The sequence below is a fragment of the Mya arenaria genome, chromosome 4 (assembly GCF_026914265.1).
Source record: "Mya arenaria isolate MELC-2E11 chromosome 4, ASM2691426v1".
In the NCBI taxonomy this organism is placed as follows: Eukaryota; Metazoa; Mollusca; class Bivalvia; order Myida; family Myidae; genus Mya; species Mya arenaria.
This window is the reverse complement of record NC_069125.1, coordinates 22,421,943-22,449,129: the sequence shown is the minus strand read 5'-3', so window position 1 is coordinate 22,449,129 and position 27,187 is coordinate 22,421,943. Positions and strand designations below refer to the sequence as shown.

Below are 27,187 nucleotides of genomic sequence, written 5' to 3'. Positions count from 1 at the left end.
AAAGAATACTCTCGAGAGTCAATGTTCGTAGCTTTTATATTTTTTGGAAATACTTCATTTACAATGATGTCTGTCAATCATTTTTATTGAAACTAATATTTCAAGCTCGTCAATTTTGTTTAACAAATTGTCTGCATTTGTATAATAAATTTTCGAGTTACATGAGGATTTTTCTTCTGACAATGACCTTTCAGAATAAATACTTGTGACTGTAGATCTAGTATTTATGAATGTTATGTCAATGGTCTCACTTTCTATGGCAATTCCAGTAACCTTTTCAACATAACATTTCTCTTCATAAATGGCAGCAACAAACTCTCCTGACTTTTGATCTGTAATTGAAAGACTGTTCGGAGTGTCTGATTGTGTGTTCCTGGTTTTAACTTCGTCGACCAACTCTTCAGATAGTAGGGCTTGTTTCGTTTGTTGATTTTCTTGCTTTTCTTGTGATTTGATGTTGCCCTTCTTTAAATGCTGCATAACTCACCCTCTATCAAGCAACCGTCACAGTGGCACGAGACAACTGAACTGAGGTGTAAATTCCTTTGCTTGTTGGGAAGGCAGCATATAGTTTCATGGTTCCGTAAGTTGGTTTAAGTTTTGTTTCTAAAACATACTCTCATACTCATTTTGAGTATAGAATCTGTAGTTGAAACCTTTGATTCTGAACTCTCAATGCAAAGAAATCACTAGCGTCCTGAGTACTAATTTTGCATTGTTTGACGGCCTCAGATGCTGTTGTTTGGCTTTGCCACCGATGACATCATATGGCAGCTTACCATGTATGGATTAAAAGTAATTCCAACATGCACTCATCCCAAAAAGCTCATTGTGCCGCTCGACAACTTCTGTGATAAACGGTTATGTACAGTATTGTGTGGATGGATTATCAGTCCAATAATGGTTTGATTTTCAGTTTTATTAACATATTTTGCATATATTGATTATTTATACCTCATAAGATACGTTGACATGCATATGATACGTTATTCATTTGCCATCCAGATAGTCTTCCTAAACTACTACATGGTCTGTTTCATTTACCTTAAGTATGAAATCACCATAACTAAAATCATTTATATTAATAGTTATCCTAAAATAATTGATATATAACAATTTCAATCTCAAAATTTAGTTACTTTGTCTTCATCATGTATCTTTGAAGTTTCAAACGTTCGCGGCATTCAAACTTGAAGTGTAATAAACAAAAACGTCTACTTCATGGTTCCGGCGGATGCTAAAATATTGAAGATTTGCATCTACGCCGTTTAGCTGGATTTATTTCAGGGTGTTATAATCAATTAAATTATTTCTAGAACGTATCTTATTCGAACGTATCTTATGCACATTAAATTCAATGCTTAATTACAATGTTGATTTGACATAATTTTTTTTTTTTTATATGCATTTTGGTTTTATATTAAAGAACATAACTGCCTGTAATTATATATAGGTTTAGGACATATTAGGACCATTTTGTTTCAGATATTGAAGCTCGACTGGGAACGTATCTGATGGATTTTGTGCAAACCCAGTCGTGATTGAAACAAAGCCTAAAACTTACTTTTTATCCATTTTACCTGTACAGAACTTTTCATTAAGTTTATCTATATAATTTTATGTTCTTTGTTTGAACACTTTTAATTAAAACATTACGCTGCCATTTAAAACCAAATCAATTTGGATGGAAATCTAAGGAACGTATCTTATTTGTAAATTTGGGTCAATGGATGTCTGGCATGCATACAAATAATAGCAAACACAGCAGCATTTTATCCTTGAAATTGATAAGGCAAACCTTCCTTCTTATGTTAAAATGAAAAATAAATGCTTAATTAACTTCAGTATGCATAGTATCTCATGTACAATGTGGTGTTCATAATTTGTGACAGCCCCAAATGACCAAAAACAGCTAATATCTGATATAGCCACAGCAGTGTGACAATTTGTATACTAAAAAACTGATTGGTTTGAGAAAATATTGATATTGTTCAACACAGAGGTGCCCCCAAACCCACCTTAACATTATTTACTGTCAAAATATATGCATGGGACAGCCGATTTTCAAAAGTTACTGAGTTAAAGTGGAATTAATGTATACTAAAAATATCATAGACTATTCATAGACTTTTCTAGAGGTTAAATATTAGCCCTCAACAAAACATCTCTGTAATGTCATCATCTTTAGCATGGTTTTTAGGAAGGAATATTGAAGGGCGCTGCACATAGTCCTTTTTTTTGGTAACACCCTTCTTCCCTCATGAATAGTCCACCTAGATGGACATCAAAGAGTGTTTTGATGATTTTTGAACTCCACTGACTGGAGAGGTCCACATATACAGTACACTCCATGCGGAACTACCACTTTCCTCGGTCACTCTGAGGGTTTTTGAACAGGGTTGTTTTCAACCCTGTTCAATGTAGCCACAAACACTCACAACATAAAATGCCTAATAATAGTAACAAGTGTTGTCTGTCTCTTTACCACCAAAAATATAGTTTGACAATGTGCGGACTATATAAATTGCAAGCTAAGTTTCAATAACTGAGCTAGATTTGACAAAGTTGCATAATCGTCGCATAGTTACAAACATTTTCGGTTTGACAAGTTGAAACAATGGCAAAAAGCTTAATGGCTGTGACATTAAACTGTAGGGCTTTCAATTGACCCGTGCTCCCGGGTTTTGAGGAACAGAAATCGTAAATGACCCGAAATCGACGGCACCATACATTTGTAGTATGCGTCAGTTTTGACCTAGGATATTTCGGTGTGAGAGTCAGTATCATCTGAAAGGAGCCTCAATGCATGATCTGTATGTTTGTTTAACCCGCAAGAGCAATTAACACCCGAAGTGACAAATGATTATCGATCTGGAATCTGATCGGTAACCATGTCAATATTAGCTGCGCTCAAACTCAGTGACGTAATATTAACTCTGCCTATAATGCAAATTAACGGATACCTTCCACTTTTTCACTAAGGCCACAACAAATTGATCATTTGTTCTACGGATTTTGCCAAAAAAAGTAGGAGCGAGCGAGCGAAAAAAACTTTTTTTTAAATTTAAGGCAAATCAGAGGCGAGCGAAGAGTGGAAAATTAAAAAAATAAATAAAAAAAGTTTATTTCTTACCAAATTTATCGTACAATTATGTCAAGAAATGCTTTTTAATTACAAACAAAGGTGCTCAGTTATAAATGGAAAGGTTTTGATTGTATCACATGAAAATCTGTCTCAATATTTAACAAATGGCAATAATAATAATAATAATAATAATAATAATATCTTTATTTTAAGAAGGTGACATATTAAGATCATGTACAAAACTACAGAATCTTATTTTCGATATGGCCCTCTGAAACAGAATGAAAATATGGCAAATAATCATAAGACAAACATGAAGACGATGCTAACAACGATGACGATGATGATGATGATGATTATAAGTATGCTGTTGATGCTGACGATAATGATGCATATGATGACATGATGATGATGTTGAATCAATATTAGACAGATACTCTTTACTATTAACTTAAATTTAAATGTGGATATATTGTAAAGACAACATTCCTCATAGTAACGTGCAATTATTTGAGGACCAAAAAGAGAACTATTGTATTCATTCCGTAACTTACTATCACAAAAAAACATTTCAGACTAGTAAGAGTAATTCATCATTTGAGCATGTCCAAATATTGGGTCAGGTCTAAATTTGAACCTCTTGAAGCACATGATGAAATTGTAGTGACATTGACATTGCAGAAAGTTGAAAAAGTAAATAACACAGAGAACATTTCTAAAAAAAGAAACACTGTGGATTGAATTGCGGGACAACATACTTGAAAAGCAGTATCAAACAATTCTGCAAATGTGGCACCGGTTATTATTTTAAAGCAGGTGGTGTTTCCCTTTCAAGACCACGGCTTGACCACGGTGTATAGGTCCGTGCCTTAAAAAGAATAACATGATGGCCCCATAGCTTCAATGAACGTAAGAAACAGGCCACTTTGATAACAGGCCACTTTACTACAACTCGGTCAAAGAAAAAATTGGATAAGCACAAAGAATTGAGAGAATTAAAACAGTCATTTTACTTATAAAAGGTTTTATTTTCTGATTTAACTGATGTTTTTTTCAAACTGTATGTGTTATGCACTAGTCAATTGTAACCCCCCCCCCCCCCCTTCCAGGTCTGGGGAATAGCGGGGACTTTCGGTCCAGCCAACCCTGCCAGGTAAATCCACCGCATTCACCCGGCACTGCGGGGCCACCTGGAAGGTTAAAACACGGTTCATTTACCCGGCTATCCTCGGACCTGAGGGGAGGGGGTTGGGGGGGGCGTGGTTACAATTGACTGGTGTATAAATACAGAATGTTTCTAAAACATTTACAAGTCCTACTATTTTTATCTGTTTTAAACAATTATGATTATATGAAAACTGAGAAATGCATTTAAGAATTTAAAAAAAATAACTCACGAAAACATGTTCAATGGTTGTACAGTAAGTCGTGTGTTCGTGTATTTTAATATAAGTTTTGCACTCAAAATCCGATTTAGTTATTATTTAACACTAAATTTTGAGTACAAAATAAATTACTTAAAACACACATAAATAATTATTGCCTTCGACGCTGTGAAACTCTTGTTGTTTACTGAAGACTATAATCCATTGACTATAAAACTGATTTTCACTTAAAACGTGTATTTGACATTACAAATACTGATAGTAACCTGAAAATTAATACCGGAAATGAATAACAACGGTGTGTCCTGCAAAATATTCCCGAAAAAAAATACTGTTAACAAATATCGGCTATTTTGCGGTTACCCGGACCTTATTTTGTCCTGACACGAGGAAAGTTTGCTCGCAAAGAATGTAAAGCATGGAATTATCTTCAAAAAGGCAAAGTCGACGTTGCAGGTTTAAATTCTAAGTAAAAGAGTTTCAGAAAATAGAGGAAATTTAAAAGTCAACAAAAAATAAAAATTTGGCGGCCAAATAGTATGTGCTGGCGCAAAAAGAGTTTTTTTTCATTTTTTTTTTCGTTTTTCGAATTTGAGGTGCGGCAAATCCGACGAACAAATGATCAATTTGTTGTGGCCTAAGTGCGATTGTTTTGAAAAACAACAATGCTATTAAGATATATTTTGTTCATTTATTTTAATTTGTTTTATTATATCTCAGGTTAATTAAAAAATATTCTTATAATTTTTTAATGAGTAAACAGAAAAATAAACATTTTTCGTACTGCATGGTCTAAAAAGCACGGGAAACGGGTGCACGCTAACTTCATGTCAATTTTAATGAAAATGAAAGGAGAACTGCGTAGACCATTGTCAGAGTTATAGTTAAGTTCTAAAACAAAACAGTATTGTATGGTTATGGTTATGCCATTTATGAAAAATACTATGTTGCAATATTGGCAATAGGAACATTGAATGTTTTTGTTTACTTCTGGAAAAAAAGATAAATGTGAAAGTGAAACTGAAAGTTAAAGTAAGAAAGATGTCGTTGCAACTAAACAATCGCTGGTGCATATTGGAATTTGACAAGGATGCACTGGGTAACATAACGAAGATGCATTAACTAAATAATACGTTCGTCAGAGTCAGAACATATTTTTCCAAGATTTTTAGAGAATGAACAGTGGATCTTTAAGAGCAGATCTTTTTAAAACACTGGAAATTGTTAAAAAAAAATAAGTTGTGGAAACTATTTAATGAAGGTACTGTACGTGTACTAGTTTTGCTGTTTTAATGTTTTAAAAAAGAAAATGGTATTAATTTTTAATCAGTCAGTCTAAGCTTTTTTGATACTGATTCTAATCTATTTAAACATATTTCAGTCCAATCTATCATTTTACACTGTTCGCTGACTAGTCAGTAGGTAAGGTTTAAGTGTCCAAGCAGTGAACAGCGAAGACCATGGGTCTATCTTTTGTGGAGATTCTTGCCAGTTCTTGTTGTAACAGCATTTTATTTTATAATAGTTGTCATGTACGTTTATTTGTAATACAGCTTGATATTATTACACAGTCTATTTATACCCCCGACAAACGAAGTTTGAAGGGGGTATATTGGAGTCACCCTGTGGTCGGTCGGTTGGTTTGTCGGTCGGTCCGTTGCAATTTACCTTGTCCGGAGCATAACTTAAAAACTACTGGATGGAATTAGATTTAACTTCATACAATGGTAGAGCATAATGAGAGGAAGTGCAGCGTACAATAACCATAACTATATTCTTGCCTATTACCGTAAATGACTGGGTATTAGACGCACTTTTTTCCCTCAGATTTTGATGCAAAAAAATGCCTGCGTATAATACCCAGTAACAATTTTTTGAACTTTTTTTCTGAGGTCAATTTCAAGCCGAGAGTTTGTTTAGATTTATGTAGAAAGGGATGTTACTCGCGTCATATTGATCGAGTATATACGGGTTAAAACGGCAGTTGAAGATCGGGATACGGTATATCGTAAGACGTTTATAATTTCAACAAAAATATTTTTCGATTAAAGTTACCGTAATTCACCTAAGAGTTCGGACACTCTAAATATATGGACACCCATAATTATTTCCCAAAATAATTTATTTTGCGTACCGAATTTCGGACACCCAAAGGACATCAATCATAACTTTCATAGTTACCAAGTTTCACAGACGAAGATTATTATGCCCCCTTTTGAAAAAAGTGGGGTATATTGTTTTGCACATGTCGGTCGGTCGGTCGGTCGGTCGGTCTGTCTGTCGGTCGGTCGGAATACCAAATGGTTTCCGATCAATAACTTGAGAACGCTTTGACCGAGGGACCTCATACTTGGTATGTGTATTGGTCATCACCAGCAGATGAACCCTATTGATTTTGAGGTCAGTGGGTCAAAGGTCAAGGTCAGTGTGACCTTTACATGAAAAACGGTTTCCGATCAATAACTTGAGAACGCTTTGACCCAGGAACCTCATACTTGGTAGGTGTATTGGTCATGACCAGCAGATGAACCCTATTGATTTTGAGGTCAGTGGGTCAAAGGTCAAGGTCAGTGTGACCTTAACATGAAAAACGGTTTCCGATCAATAACTTGAGAACGCTTTGACCCAGGGACCTCATACTTGGTAGGCTTATTGGTCATGACCAGCAGATGAACCCTATTGATTTTGAGGTCAGTGGGTCAAAGGTCAAGGTCAGTGTGACCTTTACATGAAAAACGGTTTCCGATCAATAACTTGAGAACGCTTTGACCCAGGGACCTCATACTTGGTAGGTGTATTGGTCATGACCAGCAGATGAACCCTATTGATTTTGAGGTCAGTGGGTCAAAGGTCAAGGTCAGTGTGACCTTAACATGAAAAACGGTTTCCGATCAATAACTTGAGAACGCTTTGACCCAGGGACCTCATACTAGGTAGGCTTATTGGTCATGACCAGCAGATGAACCCTATTGATTTTGAGGTCAGTGGGTCAAAGGTCAAGGTCAGTGTGACTGTAAGCTGAAAAAAGGTTTTCTGATTGTCCATATTTTTTTAATGCATGCACAGATGATTGGGATTGATGTATAAATGTTTGTATAGAAATGATTATGCCCCCTTTTGAAAAAAGTGGGGTATATTGTTTTGCACATGTCGGTCGGTCGGTCGGTCGGTCTGTCTGTCTGTCGGTCGGTCGGTCGGAATACCAAATGGTTTCCGATCAATAACTTGAGAACGCTTTGACCGAGGGACCTCATACTTGGTATGTGTATTGGTCATCACCAGCAGATGAACCCTATTGATTTTGAGGTCAGTGGGTCAAAGGTCAAGCTCAGTGTGACCTTTACATGAAAAACGGTTTCCGATCAATAACTTGAGAACGCTTTGACCCAGGAACCTCATACTTGGTAGGTGTATTGGTCATGACCAGCAGATGAACCCTATTGATTTTGAGGTCAGTGGGTCAAAGGTCAAGGTCAGTGTGACCTTAACATGAAAAACGGTTTCCGATCAATAACTTGAGAACGCTTTGACCCAGGGACCTCATACTAGGTAGGCTTATTGGTCATGACCAGCAGATGAACCCTATTGATTTTGAGGTCAGTGGGTCAAAGGTCAAGGTCAGTGTGACCTTTACATGAAAAACGGTTTCCGATCAATAACTTGAGAACGCTTTGACCCAGGAACCTCATACTTGGTAGGTGTATTGGTCATGACCAGCAGATGAACCCTATTGATTTTGAGGTCAAAGGTCAAGGTCAGTGTGACCTTAACATGAAAAACGGTTTCCGATCAATAACTTGAGAACGCTTTGACCCAGGGACCTCATACTAGGTAGGCTTATTGGTCATGACCAGCAGATGAACCCTATTGATTTTTTATGCCCCCTTTTGAAAAAAGTGGGGTATATTGTTTTGCACATGTCGGTCGGTCTGTCTGTCTGTCTGTCTGTCTGTCTGTCTGTCGGTCGGTCGGAATACCAAATGGTTTCCGATCAATAACTTGAGAACGCTTTGACCGAGGGACCTCATACTTGGTATGTGTATTGGTCATCACCAGCAGATGAACCCTATTGATTTTGAGGTCAGTGGGTCAAAGGTCAAGGTCAGTGTGACCTTTACATGAAAAACGGTTTCCGATCAATAACTTGAGAACGCTTTGACCCAGGGACCTCATACTTGGTAGGTGTATTGGTCATGACCAGCAGATGAACCCTATTGATTTTGAGGTCAGTGGGTCAAAGGTCAAGGTCAGTGTGACCTTAACATGAAAAACGGTTTCCGATCAATAACTTGAGAACGCTTTGACCCAGGGACCTCATACTAGGTAGGCTTATTGGTCATGACCAGCAGATGAACCCTATTGATTTTGAGGTCAGTGGGTCAAAGGTCAAGGTCAGTGTGACCTTTACATGAAAAACGGTTTCCGATCAATAACTTGAGAACGCTTTGACCCAGGGACCTCATACTTGGTAGGTGTATTGGTCATGACCAGCAGATGAACCCTATTGATTTTGAGGTCAGTGGGTCAAAGGTCAAGGTCAGTGTGACCTTAACATGAAAAACGGTTTCCGATCAATAACTTGAGAACGCTTTGACCCAGGGACCTCATACTAGGTAGGCTTATTGGTCATGACCAGCAGATGAACCCTATTGATTTTGAGGTCAGTGGGTCAAAGGTCAAGGTCAGTGTGACTGTAAGCTGAAAAAAGGTTTTCTGATTGTCCATATTTTTTTAATGCATGCACAGATGATTGGGATTGATGTATAAATGTTTGTATAGAAATGATTTTCTTTTATGTTACTATTTTAGTTGGGCATTTATTTGCCTTCTTAAGTTATCATAAGTAAAGTGCATCTTATGCAATTTTGGAGAAAATTTGCCTCAAGCTCCTCTATCCACTAAGTGCCATGTTTGTTTCAAACTAAGATAGATGATCATCAAGGATATATTTTCTTCAGTAAAGTTTTAAAGTAAGAGTATTGTTCTGATATTTGTCTTATATAGTAGACAGTAGAAATTTATATGTCACTAAATGCATGAGTTGAAGTATCAGTTTTCAGTGAACATCTAGTTTAATTATGCCCCCCTTCGAAGCAGAGGGGTTATATAATTGCTTTGCACATGTCGGTCGGTCTGTTGGAAGACCAAAGCTTGTCCGAGTGATAACTCAACAATTCCCGGACCTATGGTCATCAAACTTGACATGAAGATTAGGTATGACCAGTAGATGACCTGCCTCATATGCATCCAATGACAAATCAGCTGTCATTTCAGTCCATGCATATTTCATTCAATTGTCCAAATATTTCTGGCAACTTGGCGCTCAGGGGGCATAATGTTTGACAAACATCTCTTGTTTTCTTTTATGTTACTATTTTAGTTGGGCATTTATTTGCCTTCTTAAGTTATCATAAGTAAAGTGCATCTTATGCAATTTTGGAGAAAATTTGCCTCAAGCTCCTCTATCCACTAAGTGCCATGTTTGTTTCAAACTAAGATAGATGATCATCAAGGATATATTTTCTTCAGTAAAGTTTTAAAGTAAGAGTATTGTTCTGATATTTGTCTTATATAGTAGACAGTAGAAATTTATATGTCACTAAATGCATGAGTTGAAGTATCAGTTTTCAGTGAACATCTAGTTTAATTATGCCCCCCTTCGAAGCAGAGGGGTTATATAATTGCTTTGCACATGTCGGTCGGTCTGTTGGAAGACCAAAGCTTGTCCGAGTGATAACTCAACAATTCCCGGACCTATGGTCATCAAACTTGACATGAAGATTAGGTATGACCAGTAGATGACCTGCCTCATATGCATCCAATGACAAATCAGCTGTCATTTCAGTCCATGCATATTTCATTCAATTGTCCAAATATTTCTGGCAACTTGGCGCTCAGGGGGCATAATGTTTGACAAACATCTCTTGTTGATTTTTATCTTTACACTGCCTGGCTAGATTACCTAACCGTATACACCACTGTGACAATTTAATTAGTTACTACCCATCCTAAACGATTTATTGCCTGTTGAAAAGGAAGTGTGATATATTTATTTGAGGATTAAACAAACAACAAGGGCAATCAAGGGATTAAGAAAACATCGACATGGCATGTTTGTAAAACGATCTGCCAATAAGCTTTCAAACTTGTACCACACTTATAGACTATATGAAGCAATAATCGTACAGTTATACATTAATCCTGCATAGCAAAGTCCATGCTCTCCACGAGATCCTCGTGGGCATAACTGTAAGTTATGTGACGTCACACAGTGTGACTCTTTGATCTGAAGCCGATAGAATGTGTTTATTCAGTTCAGTGCATGTATAAAATGGTGTTTTAATTAACTTCATGAAGGATTTACACTTACAGGCGTAATAAATAAGTTTATGACCATTGATTACTACGGATAAATTAATAAGTGGTAAAAAGCAAACATGAAGAAAAAAGGCAGGTTAAACAAACATGTAAATAAAATGTAAAAATGATAATTTTCGATGTATTCGGAGAGCGAAAAAAATAATTAATTTATGGTGTCCGAACTCTTGTGAATTACGGTATTAAATATTATTTTGAATAATAAATTGAATTAAACAATAATCAAACTTACATATAAAAAAGCAAAGTTGGGCACTGTCAAAATATTTTTTGCTTAACATAACTTTTCATTCTCGACAGTATGGTTTTAAAGATAACCATCGCCATTTTCACGAAAAAAAAATTTTTTTGTCACTGTCAACAAACATGGTGGCTGAAAATGCCGGACAATTTTGACATTTTTTCTATGCGTCTTTTAACCAAAAACATAGATTAAAAGTTTTTTTCGCAGATTTTTCACAGATTTTTTTCCCTGCGTCTAATACCCCCTATCGTCTTATACCCAGTCAGTTATTGCCCTTTGTTACTTTTTTTGTCCGGAGTATAACTTGAAAAGTACTGGATGGAATTGATTGGAACTTCATACAATGGTAAAGCACAATAAGAGGAAGTGCAGTGTTCAAGAACCATAACTCTACTTTAGCTAATTACTGAGTTATTGCCCTTTATTTGTTTTGTTTTTTGCTGTCATTTTTTTTCCAGACATTTACTTGCAAACTTCTAGATGGAATTTATTAAAACTTAATACAATGGTAAAGCACAATGAGAGGAAGTGCAGTGCACAAGAACCATAACTCTATTTCAGCTAATTACAGAGTAACTGCCCTTTGTTACTTTTTTTCTTTTCCGAAGCATAACTTGAAAACTATTGGATGGAATTTATTAAAACTTAAATACAATGGTAAATCACAATGAGAGAAAGTGCAGTGTAAATGAATCATTACACTATTTTAGCAAATTACAGAGTTAATGCCTTTTTCTGTGTTTTTTTTTGTCAAACTTTCGTCCGCACAGTAACTTGAAAACTACTAGATGGAATTTCATAAAACTTACAATGATAAATCATAATGAGAGGCGGCATTCGGGGGTATTAATCACCTTCAGTGATAGCTCTAGTTTAAAATAGTTTGTGCAATAATATCATATTTTAATACTACAAAATGTATGCATTTTGAAAGTTTTGTTTAAAACATTTGCCAAAAATAAATTGTCTAAATGTTATTTGATTCACTTTTTCACTGGGTTATATTTCCAAAGTGTAAAGATGAACTGCTTCCCTGGTGAACATACTGACAATGCTCCAAATTGCACATAATGTTGCCACCGCTGGGAGTGGAACCCATGGCTTGCCCTTCAACAGGATGCATTCTACAACTGAAGTACATGTACAATGGCTGTCAAGCTAGCAGTTTTAGCTTATAAGTGGCAGATATTTTGAATCTATATATCACACTGAATTCTTTTTAAAATAATTCACCTGAAATAAACATAAATATTGGATCATTCTGACATTTTAAAACAAGAATTAAAAAATCCCTACCCCGACCCATCTTTTTTTCAGCATGTTACAGGAAACAGACATATTTTTTTTTTTAGGCCTAAAGATAATATTAAAGTAGTATCCCTGCACCGAAAAATGAATAAACATCGAAACGTAAACAAAGAATTACTATCCACTCAAAGCGCATCATTCCATCACGTGACACAATGATCTCATTGATCTCAATGATCGCTTAAAACATCATGTTAGTGGGAATAACAAACACGCCATTTTGCCAGGCACGTCCTAAAGTGCTGACGAGTTAGCTGACAATATAGAAATAGAAGAGAGTTGCTGACCATATAGACAATAAAGGAAAACAAGTTTTGAAATTAAAGATTTTTCAAGACTTAATGTTTAACTGTATTTTATATACTTTCCATAGTGTACATATAGACGGATGTCTGTGTATTTATTTTTGAAAATGGCATTTCATTAAAATGAATTGAGTTATATTTTTTGCTGGTTTGGTGTAAATATGAGAAATTATCATGGATTAAATAACTTTTCTAGGTGTTTCATCTACAATTGTTTGAAATCAATTATTTTAATTTTGATCTTTTTAATTTAACTATTTCTCTTCAATCTGTTGTACTTTCAAATTTGTTTTGTGAATAACTAGGCAAACATAGTAAAGTTTGATTAGAATATATTTCATTTTCTTGGTTGGGAATAGCACAAGCATTCACCCTTTTTTATATTTTCATTTTCTATTATTAAACCCCACACATTTATGGAGGCTTCGTGGAGTTTGTTTCTATGCTGTTTCAATAATTCACCAGTCGTTGCATATTATCTTTTTATCGTTCCTCCCGGCTGAGAATCCATTTTTTATGTAAAAAAACTACTATTTAAAATTTTAACAGTGGCCCTGAAAAGGATTGTTTTCAATTTCATAATTAGTATAGTCTGTGTTAATGCCAACATCTAATTACCAACCGAAAACGGTTTTAGTGTATATTTTAAATTCACCCAGGATGATCAACCAATTTCTATTTTATTTCTTTGGTTAATAAATCCTTGGCAAGCCTAACTCATATTGTAACACCATAGGATGGAGTTATGCTGGGATTGGTTACATTCTCCATCCTGGTTTGCTTGCTTACACAGCGACATTAACTTTATTGTCAAAAAAATATGAATTTGTCATTTACCATCACGCTTCAATAAACCTGGGGCGGCCCATGTGGTTGTTTTACACGGGGTCTCTTTCATTCGCTTTGCTACATATCATCACCTTATTAATACACACGTGATCATAAATCATGATGGTGAAAACCCGTATAACACCCTGTTCATGCAACACTATCAGCGCTTTGATTTAATTTATCGCGGACATCCACCGAGTACGTAACCGCTTTCCTCGCTAAAACTAGCCGTTATTCGCCGAGTTGCACGTTTTCAGCCGAGGGTTTTATTGCCAGTATCGCCGGTGATCGTGTTGTTTTATTGGCCTCAAAGCGGAACTCCCAAGTTGTATGTTTTGCTACTACCCTGCTACTATTGAAAATAAATAATTACATTTGCAGTTATTTCGTTTATAAAAATCTTTTTTTTTTGTAAAGAAAGAAAGAAGACATATTCAATAAAACAATACATCTATATAACTCATTCGGTTATTAATTTTCCTTTCAACAAATAATATTTGTTAATTGCCTGTTGATATCCACACATTTAAGATATAACACCACATGTTTGTTTGTTTACCATTATTACGTCATACTCTTTTGTGTTGTTGAGAACTAAATTAGATTGGAGTAATGCAGGTGTTGGGTACCATGTAAGTTTGAATAATTTTCCTGTCACTATTTCTTTTGTGATACATATCAGTTGTTTTTCCACATCCAGATAATATTTTAATTGTATTGTTAATTATGACATTAAAAAAGTATGAAGGTAACTCATGTTCTGTAATCTATTTCCTTCTCTAAATGAATTTGATTCAGCTTTCTATTGAACTATTTTATGAAAGTTACGGTGTTAGTATGATTATTGTGTTTAATAAATATTGAAACCATTACTTCTTAGTCTAATAATTAGAAAATATTGGTATGGAACGCAATCTAGCATTTTTGTCAATGTGGAAGTCACGTGATATGCAAATTTAGTTGTGACGTATTGTCCGCTAAATTTAGACTACTTTTGGTTATCTGGCATGTTTGTTTTTGCGAAAAAATGCATATATTTTTTTATATCAAACTGGAGGTTTAAATGTAAACAAGTTAATAGAAATTAATTGAATATAAGAAGGAAACAGAATGTTTACATTACTTTAAGTAATTGGGACTAGAGTCAAATGAGTAAGATATAATTAGAACTGGGACAAAAATTGACATCGACAAATATTGCATTTTTGCGCCGTCAAAGGCGGATTATACAAAGGTGGTCATATTATGCGCAAGTTAGTCTGAAAAATATTGAAACAACACTATAAAAGACCAGTATTCAAATAAATTATACAAAATAATATGCATATACAGTAGGAGATTCTTATCGGTTTCCTCAGAGTTATGCGGTGTTTTCACTCCCTAGTAACGCAGCGATTGTAATTACACGGTCCACTGATCAGCCTCAGAGTGTGAACGATTGAAAATGCAGAGGAAAGCGGATTTCGGTAAATTGGATTTTGTGTTTGTGATGACGAAAATCCGCCAAGGAAAAGGAAAGTGGTAGTTCCGCGTGGAGTGTACAGTACTGAAGGCTTATATATCAATATTCCAGCGCGAAAAATCCTTGTGCATTGGTTTGCGCAGCATATCTCATAATACTTTTCAAACTGTGTTGGATAATTTTTAGTTTAAGGCATTTTATGTGATCATGCTAAAAACAAATCCCCAGAATCATGTCTTTAACCACTCGCATTGAAATTTGTACCACAATTGTCTGTTTTTCTGGAAAATCCTCTCTTAATAGCTTGTGTCCATGTGTGAAACAGTATAAAAACTATCAAAAATTGTGTTTTTCGACTTCCGGCTAAGAATATAATGGATAAATACGCTATGCAGTTTCATATCGAACATGGCGTCAATTTGCATCTGTATCTTCACAACATTTAGCAACTGTACAATAGATTTGTATGAAATTTTCATCCAAAATAGTTTATAGACAGTATCGCAAACAATGATGTCTCTGGTGCAATAATTTTTTTATGTAACTAAGTTTCATGCTGCATTCCTTTCCCATACACTTGAAATCTGTTTTGAATTTCTCCCCACTAAAGGACAATGGATCTTCTCCAAAGATCTAAAATGCTTGCCTTGTTCATTTCCCAAAGACTGTTTCCTTTTGTTTTAGAAGCAAAGTCATGGCAAGAGGACCAAGTGATTGTAAAGTCTATGTTGGAGATCTTGGATACGGTGCTGCCAAGCAGGAATTAGAGGATGTGTTCTCACGCTACGGCCCTTTAAAGAATGTCTGGATTGCAAGAAACCCTCCTGGGTTTGCCTTTGTTGAGTTTGAAGACCCTAGAGATGCCCAAGATTCTGTTAGAGGGGTGGATGGAACGTAAGTCATTGTCTTTTATTGATTTTGTTAATGTTGATTTAATGCTGCTTACAACATAAGTAACAGTTAGTAAAAAGTTATTGTACTCGTACATGAAGTCTTAATTTGAAATTACTAACTGTAATAAACTAAGCTATAAAATGATAAAAAGCGGGCTGCTGACAAATTTTGAAGCTAAAAACAATATGATATAGTGCTTTTAACGTAATATAATGACAGTAATGCAAAATAAAAATTTTGATCAATGAAGCAAAACATTTGAACGTTGTTTGAAGCCCAGCAATAACATTCAGACTTTTTTGCTGTTATTTCATTACTTGTTTTAGATTTATTTTGTGCTATGGTGTACATGCTTGTAATGGAGTTCCAATATGTCTTACAGGAGAGTCAATGGCAGGCGTGTGCGTGTTGAGCAATCTAACGGGAAATCACGCAGTCGAGGAGGCGGTGGTGGTGGTGGTGGTGGTGGTGGTGGATATCGGGGTGATCGGGGCGGTGGTGGAGGTCGCCGGGACTACAGGGACAGATCTGGGTCAGTCTACACTTCTAAATATTTTTTATTAGAGGTCACCTTAGTTTTGTTCACTATTTTATTGAAGTCCTAAGTTAATTGCTGTGTTGACATAGAACTGACTTCTATTGTCTGTGAATCACAAAATTATGATCTGTCATGTGGGCTTAGAGATAATTTTGTTTTCAAATATCAAGACTTTTATCATTTGAAGAATATATAAATTGTTAAATTTTTAAGCAAAGTGTAAATCAGAATCACTTAATTATGGATTTAGTATTTGTTATGGATGACTTGATCATACTGAAATTATCAGGAATGTTTCTCAAAAATGAATTCTTCGCATGATTTGATGTCGTGAAATTTTTGTTGATTTCATCTCAGTAGTTTGTTTGACCTCCAACTATTCTGCAGAGAAACAATGATACAGAATTGTTAATTGGTTAATTAAATGTGTAGATTTGAAACAGTAACTTAAAATTATAACTGTAGATTACTATTAATTTTTGTCGGTCTTATTTTTGCAGTTGTTCGTGATACCATGGTGTTACAAATTCAAAACTATTTTTAATCTTGTAATTATTACTTAAAGGGGTTGTACTCCGTATGATAAAATAGCGGAAAAAAAGAAGAAAATTGTCGAAAACATAAACTTGGTATCGATGTGTACAATGCATTGAAACTTACTAACTGAAGTACCACATAGTTTACAATTAATTTATTTTCCGCATTTTTTTCGTATTTTTCCATTAAAAAAGATTACTAGGTATGTCTACCTAGTAGAATTCATTCCTTATGCATGATTGGCTAGTCGATGTTATCACGAGATATTACCATGTTAGGTATATAGCTTAAATATTCCAACTGTTTAGGGTAAGCCTTCGTGTCACAGTGGATACAACACTGGAATGCAATTTTGGCGACACCGGTTCGAACCCGGTGTCCGACTTGAATTTGTTTACATTTTGGTAATTTTTTTACAATTATGGTATCAAAGAGTAAAACATTTTATTAAATAATTGTCCTGAGATTCGTTACAGAAAAAACACTTCTTTTGGTGCCAATCTGGTGTACAGTCCCTTTAAGAAAAACCTTGGGAAAACCAGAGATCCTATGTACACTACACAGAGATAAGGAACAAGACAAGTTATCTCAATTACTCTGTCTATGAGAATCGCAAAAACATTATCGAAGAATGGCACCCAATATGTTTTTTAAATGGGTCATTTTCAGCTAAACAATACTTTTCTTATAAAATGAGCCTCTATAGCTCAATTAAAAGTAAGTTAAGTGACATGTTATTTGCAAATTTGCTATACAATTCTTTGTTATATTTTTTTTAGTTATAAAGTTAGACTTGAAGAACTCTCTCAGAAATGTTGGTCATGTTGGCCATTATGCTACAGAATTGTGTGTTGTTGTGTTTTGGGTTGACAGTTTGAATCAAATATATATTGACATTTTGACATTGCATTATACATAATTGTGACAAAGAGGTGCGCATTTTTAGTGTTTAATTACAGTGTGTGTATACCACATGATAAATTATGTCATAAATGCTACATTGGAAGGCAATATTTTGCTTCAAATCTAGTCTTTTAACCAAGATAACTTTACTATTTATTCATCATATTTAATGAAACATGGTGCAGTCTACGCTGCTAACGTAGTCCTGCCTTCGGTCTTTTACTCAAGTTTGATTGATGGTTTAGTTTCTTAAAACACTCCGACAAACCTTCTCACAAAACCGCGGCCCGATGTAGCACTGTCAAAACATTATTTTTGAAACAGGTTTGTCAAAGCTTTTGAGGAACTAATCACCTAATCAAACTACAGTAATAAAAGAAGGCGGGGATCCTTAAGTGGCTAGAATGAATGTTTCATTTAAAATGGTGAAGAAAAAAAACAGTTTTAAGTCATCATTGGAAGGAAAATTCAGCCTTCTGACATTGCAGTTGTGACGTAATATATCACGTGGTATACACACACTGATTATAAATTTTTTTCATTTAACATATGTTTTAGCTTTGAATTTGTACAGTCAAAATTTTGAAAAAGCAATCATAGAAATCATAAATGTCATTTGATTAAGTACCTGATGAACAAAATGAAGTACATCAGTGGTCAAAATTAGCACAAGCCCTCAAACCCTGCACTGGTAATATGCATTCCCGGCTTGGTCAAATTCTGGGTTTTATACAGCAGGGCTTCTTCAAAATGTAATGCCCAGCAGAAGTATATGAATTCGGGCTTGTTCATCCAAAAGACTAATTTCAATGATGGAGTACATATCTTCTATTTTAGATAGGGCACAATAAAAATAACAGATAAAACAGTTTATGACATTTCATTATATTTTGCACTATTTTAAGTCTGAACAAAAACATGTATTTCAGACTTATCAGAGATTCTTAATAGAATATCTGGACTAACTAAAGCAATATTGGGTACGCTCAAAAAGCTTGCTTATCTGGTGTTGTGTTTTCTGTTATATAGAATCTCTGGGAAAACCTTGGAAGCAATTAATAGCATGTTCATGTCCCTAACACTTTATAGTATGTTTAAAATGGCCAAAGCACACAAAAACGTTAAAAAATTGCAGAAACTTTCTAAAGTAATCTACAGTCTAACCTAGGTTTTATTGATGAGATGATTTTATAAATTGCATGATTTCTTTTTAGTGTTGAACTTTTCTGCTGATTCATGCTCTTTCTTAAGACCTCTAATTGTTTATGTGAATTAATCTCAAGTTTTCAATTAAGTTGTGGCAATACTTAATGCATCTGCTATGGGTACTTACAGATGAATTTATTATAGACACAACACTTATACTGTATGTACTTAAGTGATACTTATTTTAGAAATAGCAATGTCATTTTTGTGCATGAGTAAATTTTCTTTCAAATCTTTAAAACTAACTACGAAAATAATGATTTTACCCATAATATGAAAAGAATGAAATGATTGCGTTAATTCCATAAGGTACCAAACAATATTGAAGGTTAGGTACCTTCTGGCATCAACTGCATGAAAAATACATTCTAATGGTATGATTTTAAATTTTAATTCATATGTTTTGATATTATCAGGGTTATCAAGGCATCTGCTCCCCTTCGCGACTTTCATATTCACACAAATCCTCAGTTACGTTATGACTACAAAAAGTCTTCACCTCGACCGGAAACTGCTAGCGGCTCCTGCAGTCTTGTCAACCTGTTTACTCCACCCACTTAATTCTTCAATGCTTCGCAGCACCAAAAATATCTCAAAATGGCCAAAAAATCAAAATCGCCAAAGCTTCTGTTTGGGGAGAGTTGAAGGCAACTCTGCAGGGAGCGTCTAGAGTCTCTAACCCGTCAGTGTTCAATACAACGCTGCACAGGAAAACAAATATCTTCATTCTCTCATCGAGTCTCACAGTTAAAACGCCAAGAATAATCCTGCCGTCCATCCATCTTCATTCTATACGTCATTCCCGTTGTTGTCTTGTCGACCCCTTTGCATACATTTATTGTATGCAGTCCTATTCTCTCCACGCGATTTCTCAGGTAACTATTTGCTGTGGCGAGATACAAAACATGCATACATGTACCAATGTGTAACTTAAAAGGGTTTTTAATGGTATAATACGTCGATATACAATCAATGAAGCATTTGTCAAAGATATCTTATTTTCTGCTTTTAGACTGCTTTAATGAGTATTATTTGTGGCTCGTAAGGCTAAAAGTGAGTATCCCATAATTCATCTCCCTACAAACCATTTGTTTTGTGTGTGTTGACATTTGGTCTTTTTTTAGATCAAGAACCCCACCCCCACGCAGGAGGCCGACGCCCCCAAGGCGCCCAGCCAGAAGCAGGTAAGTGTTTCCAATGAAAATCTTATATCAGTGTGATTTCCTGAGCAAATTCTACTATTTGACAAAAGATCATGATTCATAGCAATTTTGTTCACATCTTTTAGGAACAGTGAACATGTCTGGTACCAGTGAAATTATGAATATATAAAACTGAGATGAAAAATAGAAGAAATGAGGAACCTTTGAAATGTATTTATACCCCCGACAAAAGTTTGACTTCACTGGGATGTTCCTTGGATGGTGCCTTTTCAAAAATAATTGTTCAAAGAAATGAATTCAATGTAAAACTCTGGTTGCCATGGCAACTGAAAGGTTAAACTTAGAATAATATTCTTGACACAAACCATGAGGCGTAGAGCTAAGATATTTGGTGTTGCATTGTCTGGTGGTGCTCTACCATGACTGTTCAAATTATGCCTCTAGGGTCAAATTGACCATGCCCTGGAGGGTCATCTGTTTTGCAAACTGTCAATATTTGCTTTAAACAACATCTCCTTAACCGCTTGGCCAATTTTGATCAAGGATTTTCCTTGGGTGATTTCTATCAGAAATTGTTCAAAGAAATATATTTCATGCTGAAGTCTTTTGTGTGTCACATTGTCTAGTGGTTCTTTACCAAGATTGTACAAAGTATGCCCTGGGTCTCACCTGTTAAACATATTGATATATATATGGAGATCGTCTTGATCGAAACAGCTCAGACCGTTGATATTTACTACATAGCATCATATGGTGGTCCTCTACCAAGCTTGTTCAAATTATGCCCCTTGGGTAATATTTGGCCCTGCCCTCTGAGTCACCTGTTCTTCATAGGGATATACAGTCGCTGTTGACTCAATTTCCTCATTGGCTCAAACATCAACTGGATGTAAAAGACTGATTTTGATTAAACTGTAAGCATTAACCGCTAGGCTGGATATTTGCAAGGCTCAAAGTATTTTGGTCGGTCCCTTGGATATCAAGTCAACGGGTTCAGACTGTACAGGACAAAAGTTTGAAAATGTTCAATAAGAATCTCATTTAAAATTAATTTTGTATATAATACTATCTAAATCAGCTATAATGGCTCTAAAGCACCGCTTATGAATTGCCACATTGTAAGGATAATTTTAATGCTGTTATTTAAAATTGAAATATGATTAAATTGTTAGTTCTTCCAGGCCCCAGTTTCTTGATAATTCTACTAACGCAACTGAAAATTTTTTGTGTAAACTATCTCATTACATATGCAAAAGACAGTGGAGTACAACTTAGAATATATGAGTAGTTACTCTAGTGCATTTCTTCCTCTCAAACATTGTTTATTTGAATTATTAAGCCAAAAAACATCAACATACTGTATTACATATAGATTAATATTTTATCGGAGGATAAACAACAATAATGCCAATTGACAAATAGAGTAGTCTATGGATCTATAGTAGTTCAAGGTCCTGTTCCCCAGACAACAGATGACTGTCATATGTTGTTTGCTTTCCCTGACAGATGTAATTTCTAGAATTGAAATGTGTTAAAATGGTAAGTTATTCCCGTCCTTTTCCGCTGACATAAAAGGCTTTCTGTGTCGGATCTTGTTTGCTTTCCCTGTCAGATGTTGTTTCTAAATTAAAATGTGTTTAAATGGTTAGTCATTCCAAGTGACATTTCTCTGATGATAGACGGCGACCCTGTAAGATATTGTTACTCAAATAAAATGTGTTTAAGTTGTTAAGTCTTTCCAGGTATGTTCCCCTGATGACATAATTCAAGTTCTGTGTTACTAAGATATTGTTACTTGAATTAAAATATTTTTAAATGGTTAGTCGTTCCAGGTCCCGTTCCCCTGACGACAGAAGGCGATCCCGCTCCCTGTCAGATGAGAGGAAGTAGAACTACAGCCAGTATTGTTGGCAAAAGAGGATGGTTTAAACAGTAAGTATGGGATTTTGATATGAAATATTTATACCTATATATTGAATATTTTGGTTTTTATGTATTCAATATCTTTGTTTATAGTAATAGAAGTGTTATTAACCAGGTTTTCACATAGTGAAACCTGGTTATTAGAATGACGAACGTCTTTGTTCGGGCGGGCTGGCGGCCGGGCAGCGTCAAACTCACCTATGAAACTGAATAACTTTAGTAAGGGTTGACATATCTTGACCAAACTTGGTCTATAGAAAGAGTTTATGGGTACCTTTCATGGGATAGCGTTTGGGGGTCCCTAGGATCAAGATCAAGGTCACTGTTACTAAAAATAGAAAAACGGTTGAAACTGAATAACTTTAGTTAGGGATGACATATCTTGAATAAATTTGGTCTATTGGAAGAGTTTATGGAGACCTTTCATGGGATTGCGTTTGGGGTCCATAGGGTCAAGGTCAAGTTCACTGTTACTAATAATAGAAAAACGGTTGAAACGGAATAACTTTAGTTAGGGTTGACATATCTTGACTAAACTTGGTATATAGGAAGAGTTTATGGATACCTTTCATGGGATTGTGTTTGGGATCCCTAGGGTCAAGGTCAAGGTCACTGTTACTAAAAATAGAAAAATGGTTGAAACTGAATAACTTTAGTTAGTAGTGATGGAAATCGGTTCCAGCTTTACTATCGATGATCAGTTCCACTCAAGTAACAGATTATCGATAGTACAATCGGTTGGACCATTTCTGACTTTACCTTAAATGTAGTAGTATTTGTAGTATTTTGTACAATAAGTTAATAACTCATAATCATTTTAAACTAAGCTTATATTAAACATGTAAATTTACCATGTTTGAAGTAGTTGTTTTTTCTTTTATTACTATGAGCCAAATAAATACTGTAATAATCAAACTGCTTCACTCTACAGTCTGCTGAGTTTTATGTTGCATCAAAGTCTTAGTCTCAGAATATAGACTGTCATATAGTACAACTGTCATGCCTTGTTTACCCAAGTGGTTTGTTGACAATACCAAATGCAAACATATGCATTAAATCATTTACTAGTTTTATTTATCAGTGTGTGTATACCACATGATAAATTGCGTTATAAATGCTACGTAGGAAGGCAATATTCTGATTTGAAAAAAAAACTTTAAACAAAGATTACTTTACTATTTCTTCACCATTTTAAATGAAATATACCGTAGTCTACGTCGCTTACGGAGCCCTTCCTTCAGTCTTTTACCAGAATTTGATTGAGAGTTTAGTCTCTTAAAACACTTCGACAAACCTTTTCATAATACGGCCGTCTGTCGGAGCACTGTCAAAACATTATTTTGGAAACAGGTTTGTCGAAGTGTTGATGAAACTAATGACCTTATCAAATTTCGGTAATGACACAAATACGGGGCTCTTTAAGCTTTTAAGACTGCCATTTGTTTCATTTAAAATGGAGTTGTAAAAGAAAAGTTATCTTTGATTTAAGTCTTCATTTTAAGCAAAATGTTGCCTTCCGATGTAGCATATATGACGTAATTAATTTATCACGTGGTATACACACACTGTTTATGAATGAACAAACAACAAAAAAAGTAACAAGAACATGTAAAACATTTTCACAACCAAATAAATGGTATATTAAATAAATATGTTGACGGATTTTTTTTTTAGATTTTTGATATGGCAAATCCTTCACGTACAAATTGTTTAATATCAAAAGTGGGTAGTTGTTCCGATCAGGATTCCGGGGTAAAGCATATAGCGTCTATAAAATATCATAAAAACAAGAAATATTACCAGTTAATGTTATTTTATATTAGTTCCGTACACAAAAAATAAATGTCCAACTTATAATTATGAGTTTGACGGCTTTTCTTCATTTCATTCTGTCAAAACATAACAATATATACATGAAGGGCACCTGCAAGGCTTCAGGGCACAGTTTTAAATCGCTCGGAACATTTCGGCCATGGTCTATCTCGAAGCTTTGTCGGAGGAGGCCGAGTTATTACGATTGTATCGAGTTGTTCCCCTTCCCATAATTGTTGTCTGTGTCAGTCAAGTTTCGTTTTATTGTGTTGCCTGAAAAGACGACATATAGGGGTTACTTTTGTCGTCGGCGGCGGCGTCCGCGTCCCATTTTCGCTTGTCTGGGGAATATCTCCTAAACTATTAGTGGTATCAACTTGAAATTTCATATGTAGATAGATCTAATTGAGGGCAAGTGCAGTGCACAAGAACTGTTACTCTTGCTTTCATATTTTTAGAGTTATTGCCCTTTGTTATTTTTCATACTTAAAGTTTTGTCCGGGGCATATTTTGTAGAATATAAGAGTTATCAACTTGAAACTTCATATATAGATAGATCTCATGGAGATCAAGTGCAGTGCACAATAACAGTAACTCTTGCTTTCTTAGTTTTAAAGTTATTGCCCTTTGTTAATTTTCATGCTTTAAAGTTTTGTCCGGGGCATATCTTGAAGAATATAAGAGGTATCAACTTGAAACTTCATAGCTAGATAGATCTCATTGAGGGCAAGTGCAGTGCACAAGAACCGTTACTCTTGCTGCCATATTTTTAGAGTTATTGCCCTTTGTTAATTTTCTTGCTTAGGTTTTGTCCGTGGCATATCTCGTAAACTATAGGAGGTGTCAACCTGAAACTTATTCCGTAGGTATATCTGATTGAGGGAAAGTGCAGTGCACAAAAACCGTAACTCTTGCATCTATATGTTTAGAGTTATTGCCCTTTGTTAATTTTCAAGCTTAAATTTTGTCCGGGGCATTTCTCGAAAACTATAAGAGTTATCAACTTGAAACGTTATAGATAGATAGATCTTATTGAAGGGTATCGCAGTGCACAAAAACTGTATCTCTTGCCATTGTCTATAAATGAATAAAATGCCAATCTAACTGCTATAATGGCGACAGTAAATAATTCGTCAGGCGACACATCCGACTCGCGGAGTTCTAGTTGGAAAGGTAAACAACTTGTTTTAATGCATTAAATGCTTGTTTAGTGCAAAATAACATTTCACTTACATGGTAAAATATTAATATAACTCTTTATGATCAATTTCAACCATAAAATACTTCACTTAAAACAATTTCAATATTTTTAAAACACCCCTGTTTTTTGCACATTCCCGTTTAGATGTTAGGGATTGGAAGAATCCCGTCTATTATTTTTAGACTAGCATTATGACATGTAAAAAAGTTAATGGAATGGTTGTAAACATTTAAAGTTTATATATCAATATCAGCATGGCAATTATATTTCCACAAACACACTTTAAATATTATTTGTTTTATCATAAGCATCAGAAAACAAAATAGTCATAAAGTGATTGTTAGTTAGTGAATTTGACAGCTATATTTCAATTTTAATTAAATTTTGTTAAATTTACTTATCAATTGAAAAAAAATAAGCAAACATTCTTTATGACCATCGTATCAAATGTTCCAACGTGCTAATTGCATTGCCAAAATGAAAAGAAAACAGTTTGACAGCCAACCTTTGTTTGCATATTTCTTGTTACAAAGCCGGCACAGGGGATAATCCATATCAAGATTTTTTTTGGTAGGTGGGCCTGGCTTTTTTTTGTTGAAGCCAAAGTGAGTCCATACTCTCTACTGGCTTTGCCCCCAGGATAGGGAAATATTTTGTCTTCAAGATTTGGCGCTTAGTCAGCCATATTGTTTAACGATAAGAAATGAACAGCTCCAAATGTATAAATGAAGCAAAAGAAAATAGACGGTAATGAACGGAAAGTAAAGGACGAATCTCTAACGCAGTGATGTCCCCTGGCGAGTGAAAAACGAAGACGAAAAGCAACCGATGATCGATTATGACCATATACAAACGATTGTCGCTGACTTCTGGGGCAACCAATCGATTTTCGATTATAATCGATCATTGGAACATCACTATTAGTTAGGGTTGACATATCTTGACCAAACTTGGTATATAGGAAGAGTTTATGGATACCTTTCATGGGATTGCGTTTGGGGTCCCTAGGGTCAAGGTCACTGTTACTAAAAATAGAAAAACGGTTGAAACTGAATATCTTTAGTTAGGGTTGACATATCTTGACCAAACTTGGTCTATAGGAAGAGTTTATGGATACTTTCATGGGATTGTGTTTGGATCCCTAGGGTCAAGGTCACTGTTACTAAAAATAGAAAAATGGTTGAAACTGAATAAATTTAGTCAGGGTCCACATATCTTGACCATACCAGGTATAAATGAAGAGTTTATAGATACCTTCATGGGAGTGCGTTTGGGCTCCCTAAATTCAAGGTCAAGGTCACTGTTACTAAAAATAGAAAAATGGTTGAAACTTGATAACTTAATTTAGGGTTGACATATCCTGACCCAACTTAGTATAAAGGAAGAGTTAATGGATACCTTTCAATGGATTGCATTTGGGGTCCCTAGGGTCAATGTCACTGTTACTAAAAATAGAAAAACAGACACAGGCTGAAGTTCTTTTGTCAATCATTAAAAACCTGGTTTCGTTGCATTGTGGCGTTTCTTGTATTATAATTATGTGCCATATCATGAACTTTTCATATTTGTATTTAAAAATTGTTTTAAAGTATTACACTTTTTACATGTAAAACATGTATTAATGAGATTTCTAGTTTACAAGTAATAGTTATATACTTATATATTTAAATGTTTTAATTGATAAAATCCTGGTTATAGATTAGCAAAAGCCTTTGCATTGGGCATTTAATTTTGTTAACAAGATAGTTTGTTTTTCAAGTCATATATACACAGTTTTTATCTGATCTTAAATGAAATTTAGTCATATTATTTCTCAGTATGATATTGAAGTAAAGTGTAAATATTAGTCTTCTCAGCTCAAAAGACTGGCCACTAGGTTAAATCAAGAAAGTATTGTGTTCAAGTCAAAAGTGTTTATCCAATCTTCATGAAACTTGGTCAGAATATAATTATGTCAACTTGGTATGTAAGACCAGTGTATTTATAGGTAGTCATGGTTTGAAAACTATGTC

The 27,187-nt window shown here is 35.0% G+C and overlaps 1 protein-coding gene across 3 annotated transcripts in view; it reads left to right on the top strand.

Annotated features, from left to right (window-relative positions):
* LOC128232835 (serine/arginine-rich splicing factor 3-like) overlaps window positions 1–27,187 on the top strand; it is a 43,511-nt gene that overhangs the window by 13,727 nt on the left and 2,597 nt on the right. For 2 of the 3 annotated variants that reach the window (XM_052946601.1, XM_052946600.1), the window contains exons 2-5: window positions 15,683–15,892; window positions 16,275–16,424; window positions 20,201–20,260; window positions 22,063–22,171. In XM_052946601.1, coding sequence (XP_052802561.1) covers window positions 15,693–15,892; window positions 16,275–16,424; window positions 20,201–20,260; window positions 22,063–22,129 — 477 coding nt within the window. In that variant the 5' untranslated portion in view covers window positions 15,683–15,692 and the 3' untranslated portion in view covers window positions 22,130–22,171. The remainder of the gene's footprint in view (window positions 1–15,682; window positions 15,893–16,274; window positions 16,425–20,200; window positions 20,261–22,062; window positions 22,172–27,187) is intronic. The other variant, XM_052946602.1, reaches the window with a different exon arrangement.